Source organism: Siphateles boraxobius, unplaced genomic scaffold, assembly GCF_051911475.1.
Source record: "Siphateles boraxobius isolate OS27281-9 unplaced genomic scaffold, OSU_SipBor_1 8, whole genome shotgun sequence".
NCBI lineage: Eukaryota > Metazoa > Chordata > Actinopteri > Cypriniformes > Leuciscidae > Siphateles > Siphateles boraxobius.
In genome coordinates, this window is record NW_027509208.1 from 4,208,610 (window position 1) to 4,222,559 (window position 13,950).

Consider the following 13,950-nt stretch of genomic DNA (forward strand, 5'->3'; position numbering starts at 1 on the left):
GCCCTAACACTCTAACCACATGGCACATACGTTAGATATATAGATATGTTATTCATAATTTGAATGGGATATACTTAAACATATCCATCACACCGCCAACTAATAGTTGCAAAGCAATAACTACAAATGCAGATGATTGTAAAACAGATTTTAGGAGCAGTAAAAAAAAAATTCCTTTAGCTGATTTTTAAGGTCAGTTAATGCTTGATTATGGCAGTGCTCTCTAAATCTAATCCATATAAATTAATTAAGCAAGCTAAACCCAGGGGCACTTTTCTGAGACAGGCTACCCAACAATCTCTTTCCTCATTCCTCACATTAACTCTGTGCCAGAGGTGGGAGTTCCCAGAGGAATATCATCAGGCTACCTATCATATTCAGTCATAATTAATTATTTACATGAACAAAACAAGTTACATTTTACCACATATTTAGGTTACTATATAGACCTAGATAGTTACCTGCATGACAAAATTAGCCTTCAGCTTCAGTCTCCGACTGATATATTTTGAATCTGATTTTTTTTGTTTTGTTTTTTTTACCAGTAGGAAACGTCTGTTGGCTGATAAGAGACGTTATGTGTCCATGATCTTCTACTGTGTAAGTCCGTGTCATTTTATTTAGGACGGCCAGTAACTGCCTACTTTCACTTATGGTTTTAACAGTTATGAGTGAGAAACTATTGAGAATGGATTCAGTTTAAGTAGGCTATTTCAGTGGATAATTTTTTTATATGGTTTTAAATAATGCCTCTAAAACGAATTTGATCGGGTAATAGTTTCCCTAAATATAATAGTTAACAAAGAGGATGTATAAAAAAAAATATTTTTTACATAAAACATATTTAAATTGCCCATGATGGGTCACTGCTGTTTATGTTTGACATCAGTATAGGCTACACTAGATTTCAGTGCTGAATTAGCCTACACCACAGTACATTTACGATACTTACATGAAAGAAGTCTATAAGCTCACTCTTACGCATGGCGTCAAAAATACATGTAACCGTCTAAATATATCTAGTGTAGCCTAGTATATCGGGTCGTATTTAGAGAGTGACGTTTGGCTGGTAAAAGCGATGGCTGAGATAAGATCCAAAGAATTCCAGTAGCCGCAGCGGAGGGACACGCGCTGCAACAAAGAAACAAGCCATTCAGTTTTACATAGGCTATGTTCTCAGTAATTTACTACTACTACTAATAATAGAGTCAGGAATATGCGTGTGATTTTCAACCATATACTGTAAAAAACACGGACCGTAGGCTACACGGAAGGGTTTTTACCCCTGAAGCGGAGCGGGAGAAACACTTTTCTTCCTGAACGCGTGGGTCTAACCTTTGATTTCATAAACTGGCAGTAGCACGCGGAACGCCACTGTCATTTAGGATCCTAGGAAAGGACACACGACAACTGAATTCAATATAGTTATGCAATGTATTGAAGTCTTTGGCTGAATAACTCATTCATCCAGAACCGGTGAGCTTTCATAAAGCGTCGCGTTGAGGTACGGCAGGTACTGACAAGTTTGACTCGGACGTTTGAAGTCCGCAATCTGATGTCTACCGGGACCTTCATTACACCAAACTGCCGCAATGTCGACCGGAGCAGGGAAGATACTAGAAACTCGGGTGAGACAACTGGAGTCAATCATCAAGGACCAACGATCAGCGTTGAATTTGGAGAGTTTGCTGGTAAGGTTATAGAATAATGGGATGCTATACAAAAGCAAAAGTGTTTTTGTACACATTGTAGCCTAACATAGCCTACATCTAGGACATGGGAGGTTTTGCTGTTCTGTGGAAGTGACATGATGACATTGCGTTTACAAGCTGTGATATTAATCTTAATTTGGTCATATTCTGATTCTACAAACACATTTAGATTGCCATAACATATGGGCTATTGTTGTTTCTAAAACAGACAAAAAAACCCTAAAAGCTAAATGAGACTGCTGCTGACATTTGGATCATGTTAACACCTTATTTAGAATAAGCATTCACAGGCCGTAGCTGTGTATCCGTGTTGAAAACACGTCCCGGTTTCCCCTTCGGCCGATAGCAGGGAATCATCACCACCTTTCTCCATTCTTGACTGAATATAATAACCGTCTAACATAGTAATTCTTGGATAATATTAGATAAATAGTCAAGCTTTTGAAGAAAAACACCTTTGCTGTGAGAAGGAAAGTTTTTTTTTTATTCTATTTTTTATTAGAATGTTACAAACATTGTAAGAAACATCTTGGCCTACATTTTTCTCATGACATTTTTGTCAATCAAAATGAGTTGATTCAATTCAATCCAAAATTACTAAAATGTACAGTAATAGCAAGACCTGGTATCTCCAGTATTTCCAGAATGCAATTGCATGTTTGTTCAGAATATGATGATTACATGTGTAGTGTAGTAGGCTACAGGAATTTTTAAAAGAGCCGTGGAGCAGAATCTTAATTTTAGAATAAAGACTTAACTAGAATATCAAGCTTAATTGGTGCACATGTAAATCAACAGAGATATCTAAATTTAGAGATATCTAAATCATGTGATTCTGCTGTCACAAATCAAGGGGTAGCAGATGGTTGGAATCAGGTCTATACATAAAACAGAATAATACAACCACATGGAAACACCAAATATTATATTGTTGGTATTAAAATTACATTCGTGGGCCACATTGGCTGTTGCAAATAATGTTTTTTATTACAAAACAATGTTAACATTATATACTCTATAATTCTTATACCACAGGGCAATATATGGAAGATCCTGGAAAGCTCTTCATACACATAGGTTGTACAACACAAAACAAAAGTGCACAACAAATGAGTGAATGTTTGTCCCAGAGGATTGTGGTAATGTTCCTGTGTCTTATCTCTGATCAGTGTTATCAACACACCCACAGTAATGTTGCTGTGTTTTGATTATTATATTTTCTCCAAATACAGCAGCTAAAGTATCAGGCTTCACTTGTTTTCAATTATACACACATGTCATTAGAGAGCAGGAAGAAACTTTACAAAGTGTGAAGACACCATGCAAGTGTAATCAATGACTGGGTTAGGGTAAAATGTGAGGACTTGTCGAGCAAGATTTACAGGGTGAAAATGACTAGAATGTGTGCTCCTATTGTCAATTCCCTTCAAATAGTGAATTATCTCACCTTATTACCCAGCATTCTCCTCTGCAGAAGAAAACCCTCATTCCAGACAAGCACTGCATTTTTGAGCAAGACTGAAAGTTGTCACGCCCTGCTTTCACAAGACGATTCTTTACAGTGCAGCACTATCAATCTTACCATGCATTTATTACAAGCTGTCTTTGTCCCCTGTTATTGGACACTTCATCTCACTGAAGCACATTTGTTCAATGCCATCAGTACCTAAAACCTTTTGTTGACTAATCCTGCGTCCACTCCAGACCACTAGGTGTCAGTATGAGTTCAAAACAACTTACTGTATCAGCCTGTGTGAATGCAAACTAATTCAAATTATTAATGAAAATAAACTTTGCGCTCACACATGCATACTTTTTTATACACACACAAACCCTTTTAAATCTCTGGTTAGGTAGCGTTCTGTGCTTAACTGTTCCAGTGATAGTGAAATGATAGCTATCTATGAACAAGCATTTGAGGTATTGGGTGATCGTGTGTCATACATCATACTCTGGCTATGGGAGGCCCAGGGAAAGACCTAACTAAATCCCAGCTGGTTCGTTGTACAGCACGTTTACTTCAATGCATCCCCTCACCACCTCATCTGCTTATTATATCCTATCTTCCATCCTATGCCCTACCAAGTCATGGTTGTCAGACAAAGCAGCTCCATTTTAGTTTATTATGTCAACATCACTTACTCATTCTGACACTGAAGTCGCTAAAGTCATTTAACACTATGTGTTCTAGTTTCATCGTAATATTTGTGATGCAACTGAACTATGGGCACTCTTTTTATAATGACTAATAATGATCTAAAGTGGATACAGACTCATTGTCCTGCTGTGTTGCTACCAGGGGAAATGTCATACAGGAAGCTGAGGTCACATCCTTCAATTGAGAAGAGAGATAGCTGGCTCCAGCTTCCTTTGAGTGTGTGTTTGCACTTTTGGACACTGTATTGTGGACTGACTCTTGGTACAGGGAAAACAGGATTCTGTCATTGTTAATTGTTTGTGTGTGTGTTTTTGGTTTGTATGTGAGTGTGCTAATTTTAAAAAGAAAAAGAAGCAGAATTCATGTAATACATAATTAATATAATAATGTTTTCAAGGTATATAACGTACACTACCGTTCAAAGGTTTGGGGGCGGTACGATTTTTTAATGCTTTTGAAAAAAGTCTCTTGCACTTACAGAGGCAGCAATAATAATGAATGAATAATTAATAGATAATATAAATATTTAATTATATGAAATGAAATAATAAATGTGTTTACTCTCACTTTTGATCAATTTAATGTATCCTAGTTAAAAAAAAGTATTAATTTCTTTCAAAAAATAAAGTCTTACTGACCCCAGACTTTGAAAGCTTGTGTATGTACATGGTGAGCGAATGTAAGATGCAGTGATATAACGCAGTTCCATCGACTGGCCTGAAACTCTCTCACATTAGTCCCTATTCTCTCTGTTGAGCCATGGATTAGCTGTTTTCTTTTTTCCAGCTGCAGCAATACACCATTATTAACCTTTTATGTTGGGCCAACTGGTTTATGATGCTGGCTCGAGCAAATGGAAGTGTTTGGTTGGGGAATGTTTGGGGGATGATGGTTTGTGTTTGTCTTTGTATTTTTAGCTCTGCAGTGTCATTTTGTGTGTTTGGAGGGGTATGTAAGGTCATTTCCAGGATCATATATCATTCACATCATTCATTTCCTGAAGTAATTTACAAGAAAATAGTTACTTAATTCTAACTGTAAAGGTGGCTATACAGGCCTAAAACTTCTATCGAAAGATAAATGACACAAGAACTGTCTGTCAGTGTGAGCTTAGTATAGGGATTAAAGGAGAGAACTCCCTCTGAAGAGTGTATTCTTAGCTCTGTGAATAAAGAGGAAAGCCCATAGTAGCAACAGAAATTGGTGTGTATTTGAGTTAAATAAGAACTATATATCTTAAGTGTTTGTTTTTAAACTTTTTCTTCCTCTTGTCTTCTGCAGGATTCAGTAACTGCCCTGGCACTTGATCTGAACCATCCCGCACTGAGAAAGAACAAAAACATAGATGCCTTCTTAAACAGATGTAAGTCTCTTTAATTATGAATTTATTTTTATATAAAAAAATAACTTATTGCTTAATATTTTTTCTGGCGTATTTTTTTATAGATCAGCCTGTGCATCTATATATATTGGTATAGCAATAGATGGATCTGTCAATACATATCCAAACGCTACTGATAGTCTGGTTAACACGTAATAGATGCCTTTCATTTGTATTTAGTTATTGAGTAAATATTGTATAAAATTAGTTCTTTAATTGTTTTTTAGTTCACTTAATTTCAGAAAGCAATATGCATCATTATTACCGTGTATATGTATAAATTTATATATGTACAGTACATATAAAATAGTATATATTAGTATGTATAGAATATATATATATTTATTATATTACAAGTAAAATAATATATCAACTTTTATCAGCCTTCGCCCACTGTGCTTTTTACCATAAAAAACAACATATATTAAATTCACTACCAAGGGGCATAATTTGACCCCTGGAAATTAGTTTGAGAGAAATTTTCTTAATGCCTAAAAGTACATTATAAAATTATATTATGATAAAACTATCATGAATGTTTTGAAATAATTATTTTAATCAAATAAATTTTTTTAATTTAAATTTAATTGATAAATGAAAACATTTTAATTAAATAATTGGGGAATTAATTTTTTTTGACCCTGGTATAATGTTTTTCTATAATTAAATGAGAAACATCATTCATGTAACATGTGTTGTCTAATATCTCTAGATGAAAAGGCTGTGTGCTGCCTTAGGGAACTACAGGTGAAGCTGGATGATTTCGAAAGAGTCAAACTGATTGGTCGTGGAGCGTTTGGCGCAGTGCAGCTGGTTAGTGAGTGTGTTTCAGAAAGTTGTGTGGGTGTGTGTTTATGTGAGAGTCTGCCCCTGTTATCTGCTGTTTGTATTCAGGCATAGCCTTTTGTCTGTGTGTGTATGTTAATGCCTCTAAGGCTTGTACGCACATGTTCTGCCTGATCCTACTTGCATGCATGCTTTTGTGTCCTTGGCATAGGCACAAAATATTTTATTCTTTTAGGAAGCTGATAGTTTCACACTTGTCAGTGAAAAATGTAGATGTCAGTCTTTTTAAATATTTATCAGTGATAGAGCATTATGTGTTGCTTACCCATTCATTGTAAAAAAATTAAGTGTTCAGTTCAGTTACACATCACAGTGAGATGCATAAGACTTTTTAAATATGTGTTAAACAGCATATTGCAGAATGCACATTGCTTCAAGGTTTATATAAATGTTTATGTTGATAATGAACATATGTGCCTGTAGGTACGACACAAGGCTTCTCAACAAGTGTATGCCATGAAGCAGCTCAGCAAGTTTGAAATGGTCAAGCGCTCTGACTCCGCCTTCTTCTGGGAGGAGCGTGACATCATGGCATTCTCCAAGAGTCCTTGGATAGTTCAGGTGGGATTTATATATATGCATGGTGGGCACATTTTTTGTATTGTGTAATTGAGGATGGATGGTTAGGTTGTTTTTAACTGAAAACTCAACAAACTGAAAAACAATAGTGCATACCATGAGTGCATATAAGAACACTAAAATATTCAAGTAAATAATCACCTCTAGGGATGTCAAAATTACCAGCACTTCAAAGCTTACTTCATAATAAACTGCAAAAAGCAAAGCAAGTGACTGACAGGAGGCTGTTTTTGAATGCTTGACCCTCACAAGATACACCTGTGTATGTTGTAGTCCTATAAAGACGGTCAGTTATGTCCTAATATAAATAGGCAAGAGAAACGTAAGAAACGAAGAAAGATAAATGTAAGATGTGTTCATTAGACATTGAAGCCTTATAGAATAGCTGCTGTTATGTTAATATGCTGGTCATATTAATAAACAAAATGTGTTCTTTATTATGGACTGTTTATCAAGAATCTTTTATAAAAAAAACTCTTTTTATTTTATTTTATATTTATTATATTTATTTGATCATGCATACATTTAATATTTATTTGATCGTGTATACATTTAAATATTTATTTAAATGTAGTTAATATTAACATTAAAATATATTTTTCCCAATTGTGATTACTTATTATATTATTATTAACAAAATTATTATTAAATAAAGGACTGTGTTCAGTAGCTTATTAGTTGCTATTTAATATCGCTGTCGTATATATTTCACAATTGGTACCAACTTTTAAAATGTTGGTATTATGACACCTCACTCTTTCTGTCCACATAGCTGTGCTGTGCGTTCCAAGATGAGAAGTACCTCTATTTGGTGATGGAGTTCATGCCCGGTGGAGACCTGGTGACTCTGACCAGTAACTATGACATCCCAGAGGAGTGGGCTCGGTTCTACACAGCAGAAGTGGTGCTGGCACTAGACGCTATTCATTCTCTGGGCTTTATCCACAGAGACATTAAACCAGACAACATGCTGCTGGACCGTAACGGACACCTTAAACTCGCTGACTTTGGAACATGCATGAAGATGGACAAGGTGCGTTCTGGCTTGTGATAGGCTAAGTGTATCTGATGTGTGTGTATTTCATTGAGTGTGCAGGAGAGAGAAAGAGAGGGTGCACGTTTCAAATTGTCTAGTATGCAGGATTGTAGTGTGCATTGACAATTTTAAGACAAAGCTGTTTAGGAAACCTGTTTAAAACGATCTTGCATTTACTCTGCAGAAATCCTAGCCTGGGAAAACCCAGACGAATTTCCGGCAAATTTAGATTTGCTCTGCAAGTAAGTCTGGCGAAGAGCCCATTCAAGTCCATTTCCAATCTTTCCAAATCGAGGCACCAATCACCAGCGTTGAGGCGGGCTTTACAAGATGACGATCGATCTGATTGGTTTTAAGGTCTATCCAATTGCTTACAGAGGCATTTGAGCGTCGTTCGTTGGTGACGCCCCTTTGGAAATGAGCTGTGAATGAGCCTTCCCCAGACCCTAACTCAGTGGGTTATGACTGAGAAGGTTTTAACCAGGCTACAGAAATCTTCCATGCTGTTAGAATTATGTCAGTGCTGCCATCTTGTGGAGAGATCATATAGTGCAGCCTGAATAATGATAACATTGTCAGTAGACTAGCAGTGTTGGGGAGTAACTATTTATATGTAATTTGGATTTTGTAATCAGATTCCAAAAATGAAATGCTTGTAATTAGATTATGTTACATTTGAAAATACTAATAATCAGACTACAGTTACTTTTTTATTGGTTACATGATTCACGAATCTCAAAACCTTTTTCTAATTTATTGATTCTCCTTTGTTTTTATTTTTCATCTTTCTAAAAAGCTTATTGCATATATATGTTTGGGAAGTTTCCGCTTTTAGGGAATTGCACACACATACCAGTCACTAGTTGCGTGGCTATAATTACATGGTAATTTGTGAGGCCACAGCATTTGACTACTGGATTTTCAGATAATATTCACTTCTATGGCGTGTTTTCTCAACTTTGCAACACTGCATATGTAATCAACTTCCGACAAACACATTTTAATTATTGTTTGGGAATCTCTGGTGTAATATTTAATTCATTCGTTGTTGATTACAAAAAAAATATATATTTTCTTTCTTTCTGTATTTTTATATTAATATGATACAAGATATCATATTCAAATCGATGTGAAAAACAATTTTGGTCAAAAGTAGGCCGATTATATTACCTAAAAGGTGTAATGTAAGCGATTCTGTCATTTGTTTTTAGTAACAGAATACGATATGTTAGCAATCTTTCCAGCACTGTTTATAAGGTGGTTTTAAAGCGGAAATGTATATTTTTTTTAGTGTCAAAATACTTATTATATTTCAGCTTCATATGCACAGACAACACAGAAACTTTATCTTAACCAATCTATATAATGTAATTATTATATATGTATCTGTATGTGTGTTTAGACTGGTATGGTCCGCTGTGACACTGCTGTCGGGACTCCTGATTACATTTCACCAGAAGTTTTGATGTCACAAGGAGGGACGGGTTACTATGGCCGCGAGTGTGACTGGTGGTCTGTTGGCGTTTTCATTTATGAGCTGCTAGTGGGTGAGTAGCACTAACTTCATCTGTATCTTCCTGTCTCGTTTAATCTCATCTCACTATTCTTACCATCCTACATTTTCATTCTTCTGTTGATTTGACCAGGTGACACACCATTTTATGCTGAGTCCCTAGTGGGAACCTATGGAAAGATCATGGATCATAAAAACCGCTTAACTTTCCCAGATGATATGGAATTGTCAAAGGAAGCCAAGGACCTCATCTGTGCCTTTCTGACTGACAGGTGAGAGATAGAGTTTGGATGGAGTCACATTATTTATTAAACATTAGTCCCTTATTATCCTTAGCTGTAATGTCAAAATAAGCATGGAAAAATATTAATTCATTTCAAGAGCTTGGCTGATAGTGGATTTTGATAATGATAAATACATTGTGAACATCAGTAATATGAATAAAAACTTTCTATTAAATTTAAAATAGGGCTGAACTTAAAATGGAAAATAATGACTTGACCAAGATGCTTTGTAATTAAGTAAATAAATGTTTTATTGTCATATGAAATCTTACCGTGGGGTAAGTCTTTTTTGTTGTTGAAGAAATTAATACTCAGCAAGGAAACCTTAAAAGTGACAACAAAGACATTTATAATTTTGCTAAAGATTTTTTTCAAATAAATGATTTTCTTTTGAACTTTTTATTCATCAAAGTATCCTGAGGGAGTAAATGTATCACAGTTTCCACAAAAATATTAAGCAGCATAACTGTTTTCCACATTGATAATAATAAGAAATGTTTCTTGAGAAGCAAATCAGCATATTAGAATGATTTCTGAAGGATCATGTGACACTGGAGTAAAGATCCTGAGAACTCAGCTCTGCCATCACAGGAATAAATTACATTTTAAAAGATATATAAAAGAGCATAAGATAAATGTATAAAAAAGATTCTTACAAAAAACAAAATTATATAATATATAAAATAACATCAAATCAAGTCTTGACTTTTTTTAAAGATGATATAACGGTCTACCGTTTCATTTTGTGCATTTAAGAGCCAATCACTGGTAAAACATCAACTTAATGTCTTCATCTTTATACCTGGTCACTCTTTCAGCCTGACAACTTCAAACTGTTTTCCTATAACTCCATTTTTCCTCTCTCTTTCCCCTCCCTCTCACATGCGCACACATATGAGTATTCATGATCAAATATCCAAAGAGGGGCTTTATGATTTCTTCTCCATGTGTTCATTTAAAGCACAACACACACCCCTCCCTTTGCATTTTGGGCTGCAGGAATGTCCCACACGTGGCAGTCCAAACTGCTGCACCCCTTTGAATCCAGATGCAAGGAAAGGGAGGGGAATGACTGTTCCTTATTTTTGGATGTTGCAGTTTGTGTCGCTTTCGTTCCTCATCTCATCCATGTTTTGCCATTTCCCATCAGCCAGTCGCTGTTGGATGTTCCAGTCTCTCACACACACACACACACACATCACTTAGCGGATTAGTGAGTGTGGTTGTGGTTCTCTGTTTGGTTTGCTGACCAGTGTTTTGATATGTTCAGGGAGGTGAGGCTTGGCCGGACTGGAGTGGATGATATAAAATGTCACCCCTTCTTCAAGAACGATCAGTGGACCTTCGACACCATACGAGACAGTAAGCCTCTGAGCGTGAGTGTGGCTGATCTGTGATCATAACTTGAAAGTCACATTTATTCATTAAAATTACAACTAATCACTATTTATGACTGACTCAGTGTTATTTACTTACTATAACATTACGCATGTGCTGGTTGATAAAAATCAAAGAAATCTAGAATATACTCAAGTGTTGGATTGGTTATTTCATTTGTAAGTGAGGAGTTTTGAACTGAGTCAATCATACAATATCTGTTCAAATTATAGATATGCGAGTTTGAGTTTTTTTTTTATTTCCTGAAATTCCTCCTTTTTAATTTTCTCCACGCACATGTTAACATTCACCTCAGGGAAAGTAATTTCAGTCATGCATACCAGTGTTGAGTTATTTAAAAAAAGTAATTAATTACTAAAGCCTGCATTGCATTAATTATTCTTGAACTGACCAAAGTATTTAAGGGGGGAGAAAGCTAAATGAAGTTTGCTCCTGTCGGGGGGTGGGGGGGAGTTGGCATGGTGCTCGGGACAGAGTTAAAGAGGTATTGGTTTGGTTTTAGTAAGGGTGGAACCCAACATGTGGCCCGGACACAGTTACTAATGAGAGATGAGCCTCAAAACCACAGAGTTAAACTCGTTTTTTCCTCTTCTCTCTGTCCCTTGCTCCTGTGATGCCCAAATGCACACATTTCCTTTATATCTAGCTTACTCTCTGCCTACACAGTAGTCTGTTATTAATGCAATGAGCATTCTGGGAATCTGAGCAACTGCATCCATATATCTGCATGGTGCGGTGTTGCCATATGGCAACATATACTTTTCTTGCTTTTCGGAATAAAATACAACAAATTGTGTTGTTGGATAGAAACCAATTATATTTTTACTGCAAGACTGTTTTTCTTCCCATTCAAAGAAGGCTCATTCTGACATGCTTTTTTGAATCTTCTTCTTTGCTATATCTTTGATAAGTTGTCTAAAGGGGTTGTAAAGTAAAAAAAAGAGAAAGGCTACTCTGTACTACAATGGAATTACAGTAGTTCATTCAGCCTCATCCCAACTAGATGTTTGACACATGTTCTCTCAGCGTGCTCGGTGTGTTAGTTCCAGAACCAGGGAGTGTTTTGGATGTGTAAGTGAGCGTGTGTATGCACAGTAGGTAGTGAGTGAGCACCGGCCAGCTTGGCAAATCATACGTGCCACTCCTCCCTTCAGTACAGTGTCTGCTTTGTGTGCTACACACACTGAGCCTTTCACTGTGCGACTCACTCACTCGCTCACACACACATACACTCAAACTCAAACAGGAGACACTATTTTTGCTCAAATCTTTTACAATATTCTCTCACACACTCCAACCCCCCCCTCCCCCCTGTCTCTCTCTGTCTCTCAGCCATGGCTCCAGTGGTGCCGGAGCTGAGGAGCGATATTGACACCAGTAACTTTGATGATGATATAAAGGATGATCCTGGAGGAACCGAGACCTTCCCCCCTCCCCGTGCCTTTGCAGGAAATCAGCTACCGTTTGTGGGCTTCACCTATTTCAGGGAGGACCAGTAAGTGTGAAAATGTGTGCATTTTGTGTTTGTTTGTGCCAAGATGGATTCTGATGGATTCTTTAAATGTATATATATTACATCATTTGTTTGTTGCATACTATAGTCATGTAAAATACCTAATGCTTGTGGAAAAAGGATTCAAAGAGTCCCAAAAGGGTTCCCACTCTTTTTGGCCAATGATTTTCCATGACTTTTCCTGCTGTTTCTGATTACTGGATAAAGATTTTAGAGATTTGCTCTTACAAAGAACAGTTTCTAGCCTGTGAATTATTTTTGAGCTGAGCATAACTAGACAGTAATATATTCAGCATAAAAAAATCTGATTATGCCAGGCTTGCATATATAAAAAAACAAGAGTTTCAGTGACTGTGAAAAGATGTTTTCCATTTAAAAAATCTGAATTTAAAAAATGAACACATACTGTAAAAAGAGATAAATAAATGACAAAAATGATGAAATCGGTGACAGAAAAAGTTTAAATCCCACATTTTAAACACTAGCGCTGTTTGACTTTTACACAGGTATCTTGTTCTCGCTCACTCACAGATGAACACTAAAAAGCTGTAAAATGAGCTCTTGTTATGGATTGATAGAGACAGGATGTAAAGTATTTTTGCACGGTTATGGTAGCTGTGAATGAGTGATGCATTTGTTCCATCAGAATTCCCTCCTTTTTCCCTTATCCTTTCACTGTTTCCTCCCTGGTTCTCTCACTTTCTCCAGTGTGGCTGAGTGAAGCCACATGGGCCGCTGGCAAAGCTGAGGAGACTGAAAAGTTGCTTTAAGATTTTCTTTCTTTTATTTCCTCTCTCTTTTTTATTCTTCTGACTTAGTCTTTTTCATCTTGAATTGATTTATGAAACCTTAAAGTGTGTTGCTGCAGAGTAAACAAGGACGACGTTAGCTGGTGATGAGTGGAACATTTTCCATAACACTAACTATCTCTCTCGCTCTCTCTCTTTCTCTTTCTTTCAGGTTGTTAACCCAAAAAAATAAGTGTTCAGATGAGGATTCAAGTGCTAATAGTCTCATTGAGGATCATGGTTTAAACCATGCAGAGGTGCATATATATTTTTTCATTTTTCTTAATAATATTTTTAATAATAATATTATTATATTAATGATTTATTTTAAATGACAGCCACTATAATCTTTTTGTTTTATGTCAACAAAGGGATACTTGAGCCTTACTGATTATAAATTTAGCTCATGCGACTTATTCTGCAGCAGAATTTTCCACAACCATTTTGTCTGGTGCCGTTACTCAACATAATTGGAGTGTTTCTCCACATTCTTTAAATAAGTGCTGCTTTTAATAGAATTGAAAAAAACAACTTTGCATCAGTTGTTTGTTGATTCTTCAAATGTGTTTTTTGCATGTCCCTTAGTCCAGTGACCTGCAGAAGAGGCTGAAGAAGTTAGAGGATAAAGTCAAACATGAGATGCAAGCAAAGGATGAACTGGAAAATAAATGCCGGTACAAATACTTTTAAACATAATGTGGAAATGTAAAATGTCGAAATACATATTTTTGGCAAAAATGTA

At 36.1% G+C, this 13,950-nt stretch overlaps 1 protein-coding gene across 6 annotated transcripts in view; it reads left to right on the forward strand.

Moving 5' to 3' along the window:
* The first annotated feature begins 355 nt into the window (after nt 1-355).
* The window catches only part of LOC143729041 (rho-associated protein kinase 2-like), a 33,442-nt gene continuing 19,847 nt past the window's right edge, over nt 356-13,950 (forward strand). For 5 of the 6 annotated variants that reach the window (XR_013199934.1, XR_013199935.1, XM_077220044.1 and 2 more), the window contains exons 1-11: nt 1,035-1,691; nt 5,152-5,233; nt 5,964-6,064; nt 6,521-6,658; nt 7,449-7,709; nt 9,115-9,259; nt 9,359-9,497; nt 10,780-10,871; nt 12,240-12,402; nt 13,381-13,465; nt 13,794-13,882. Coding sequence is in view for 4 of the 6 variants with exons in the window: in XM_077220044.1 (XP_077076159.1) it covers nt 1,593-1,691; nt 5,152-5,233; nt 5,964-6,064; nt 6,521-6,658; nt 7,449-7,709; nt 9,115-9,259; nt 9,359-9,497; nt 10,780-10,871; nt 12,240-12,402; nt 13,381-13,465; nt 13,794-13,882 (1,394 nt within the window). In the remaining 2 variants the exon portion in view is untranslated. Of the gene's footprint in view, nt 1,692-5,151; nt 5,234-5,963; nt 6,065-6,520; nt 6,659-7,448; nt 7,710-9,114; nt 9,260-9,358; nt 9,498-10,779; nt 10,872-12,239; nt 12,403-13,380; nt 13,466-13,793; nt 13,883-13,950 lie in introns of all 6 variants that reach the window. The other variant, XM_077220046.1, reaches the window with a different exon arrangement.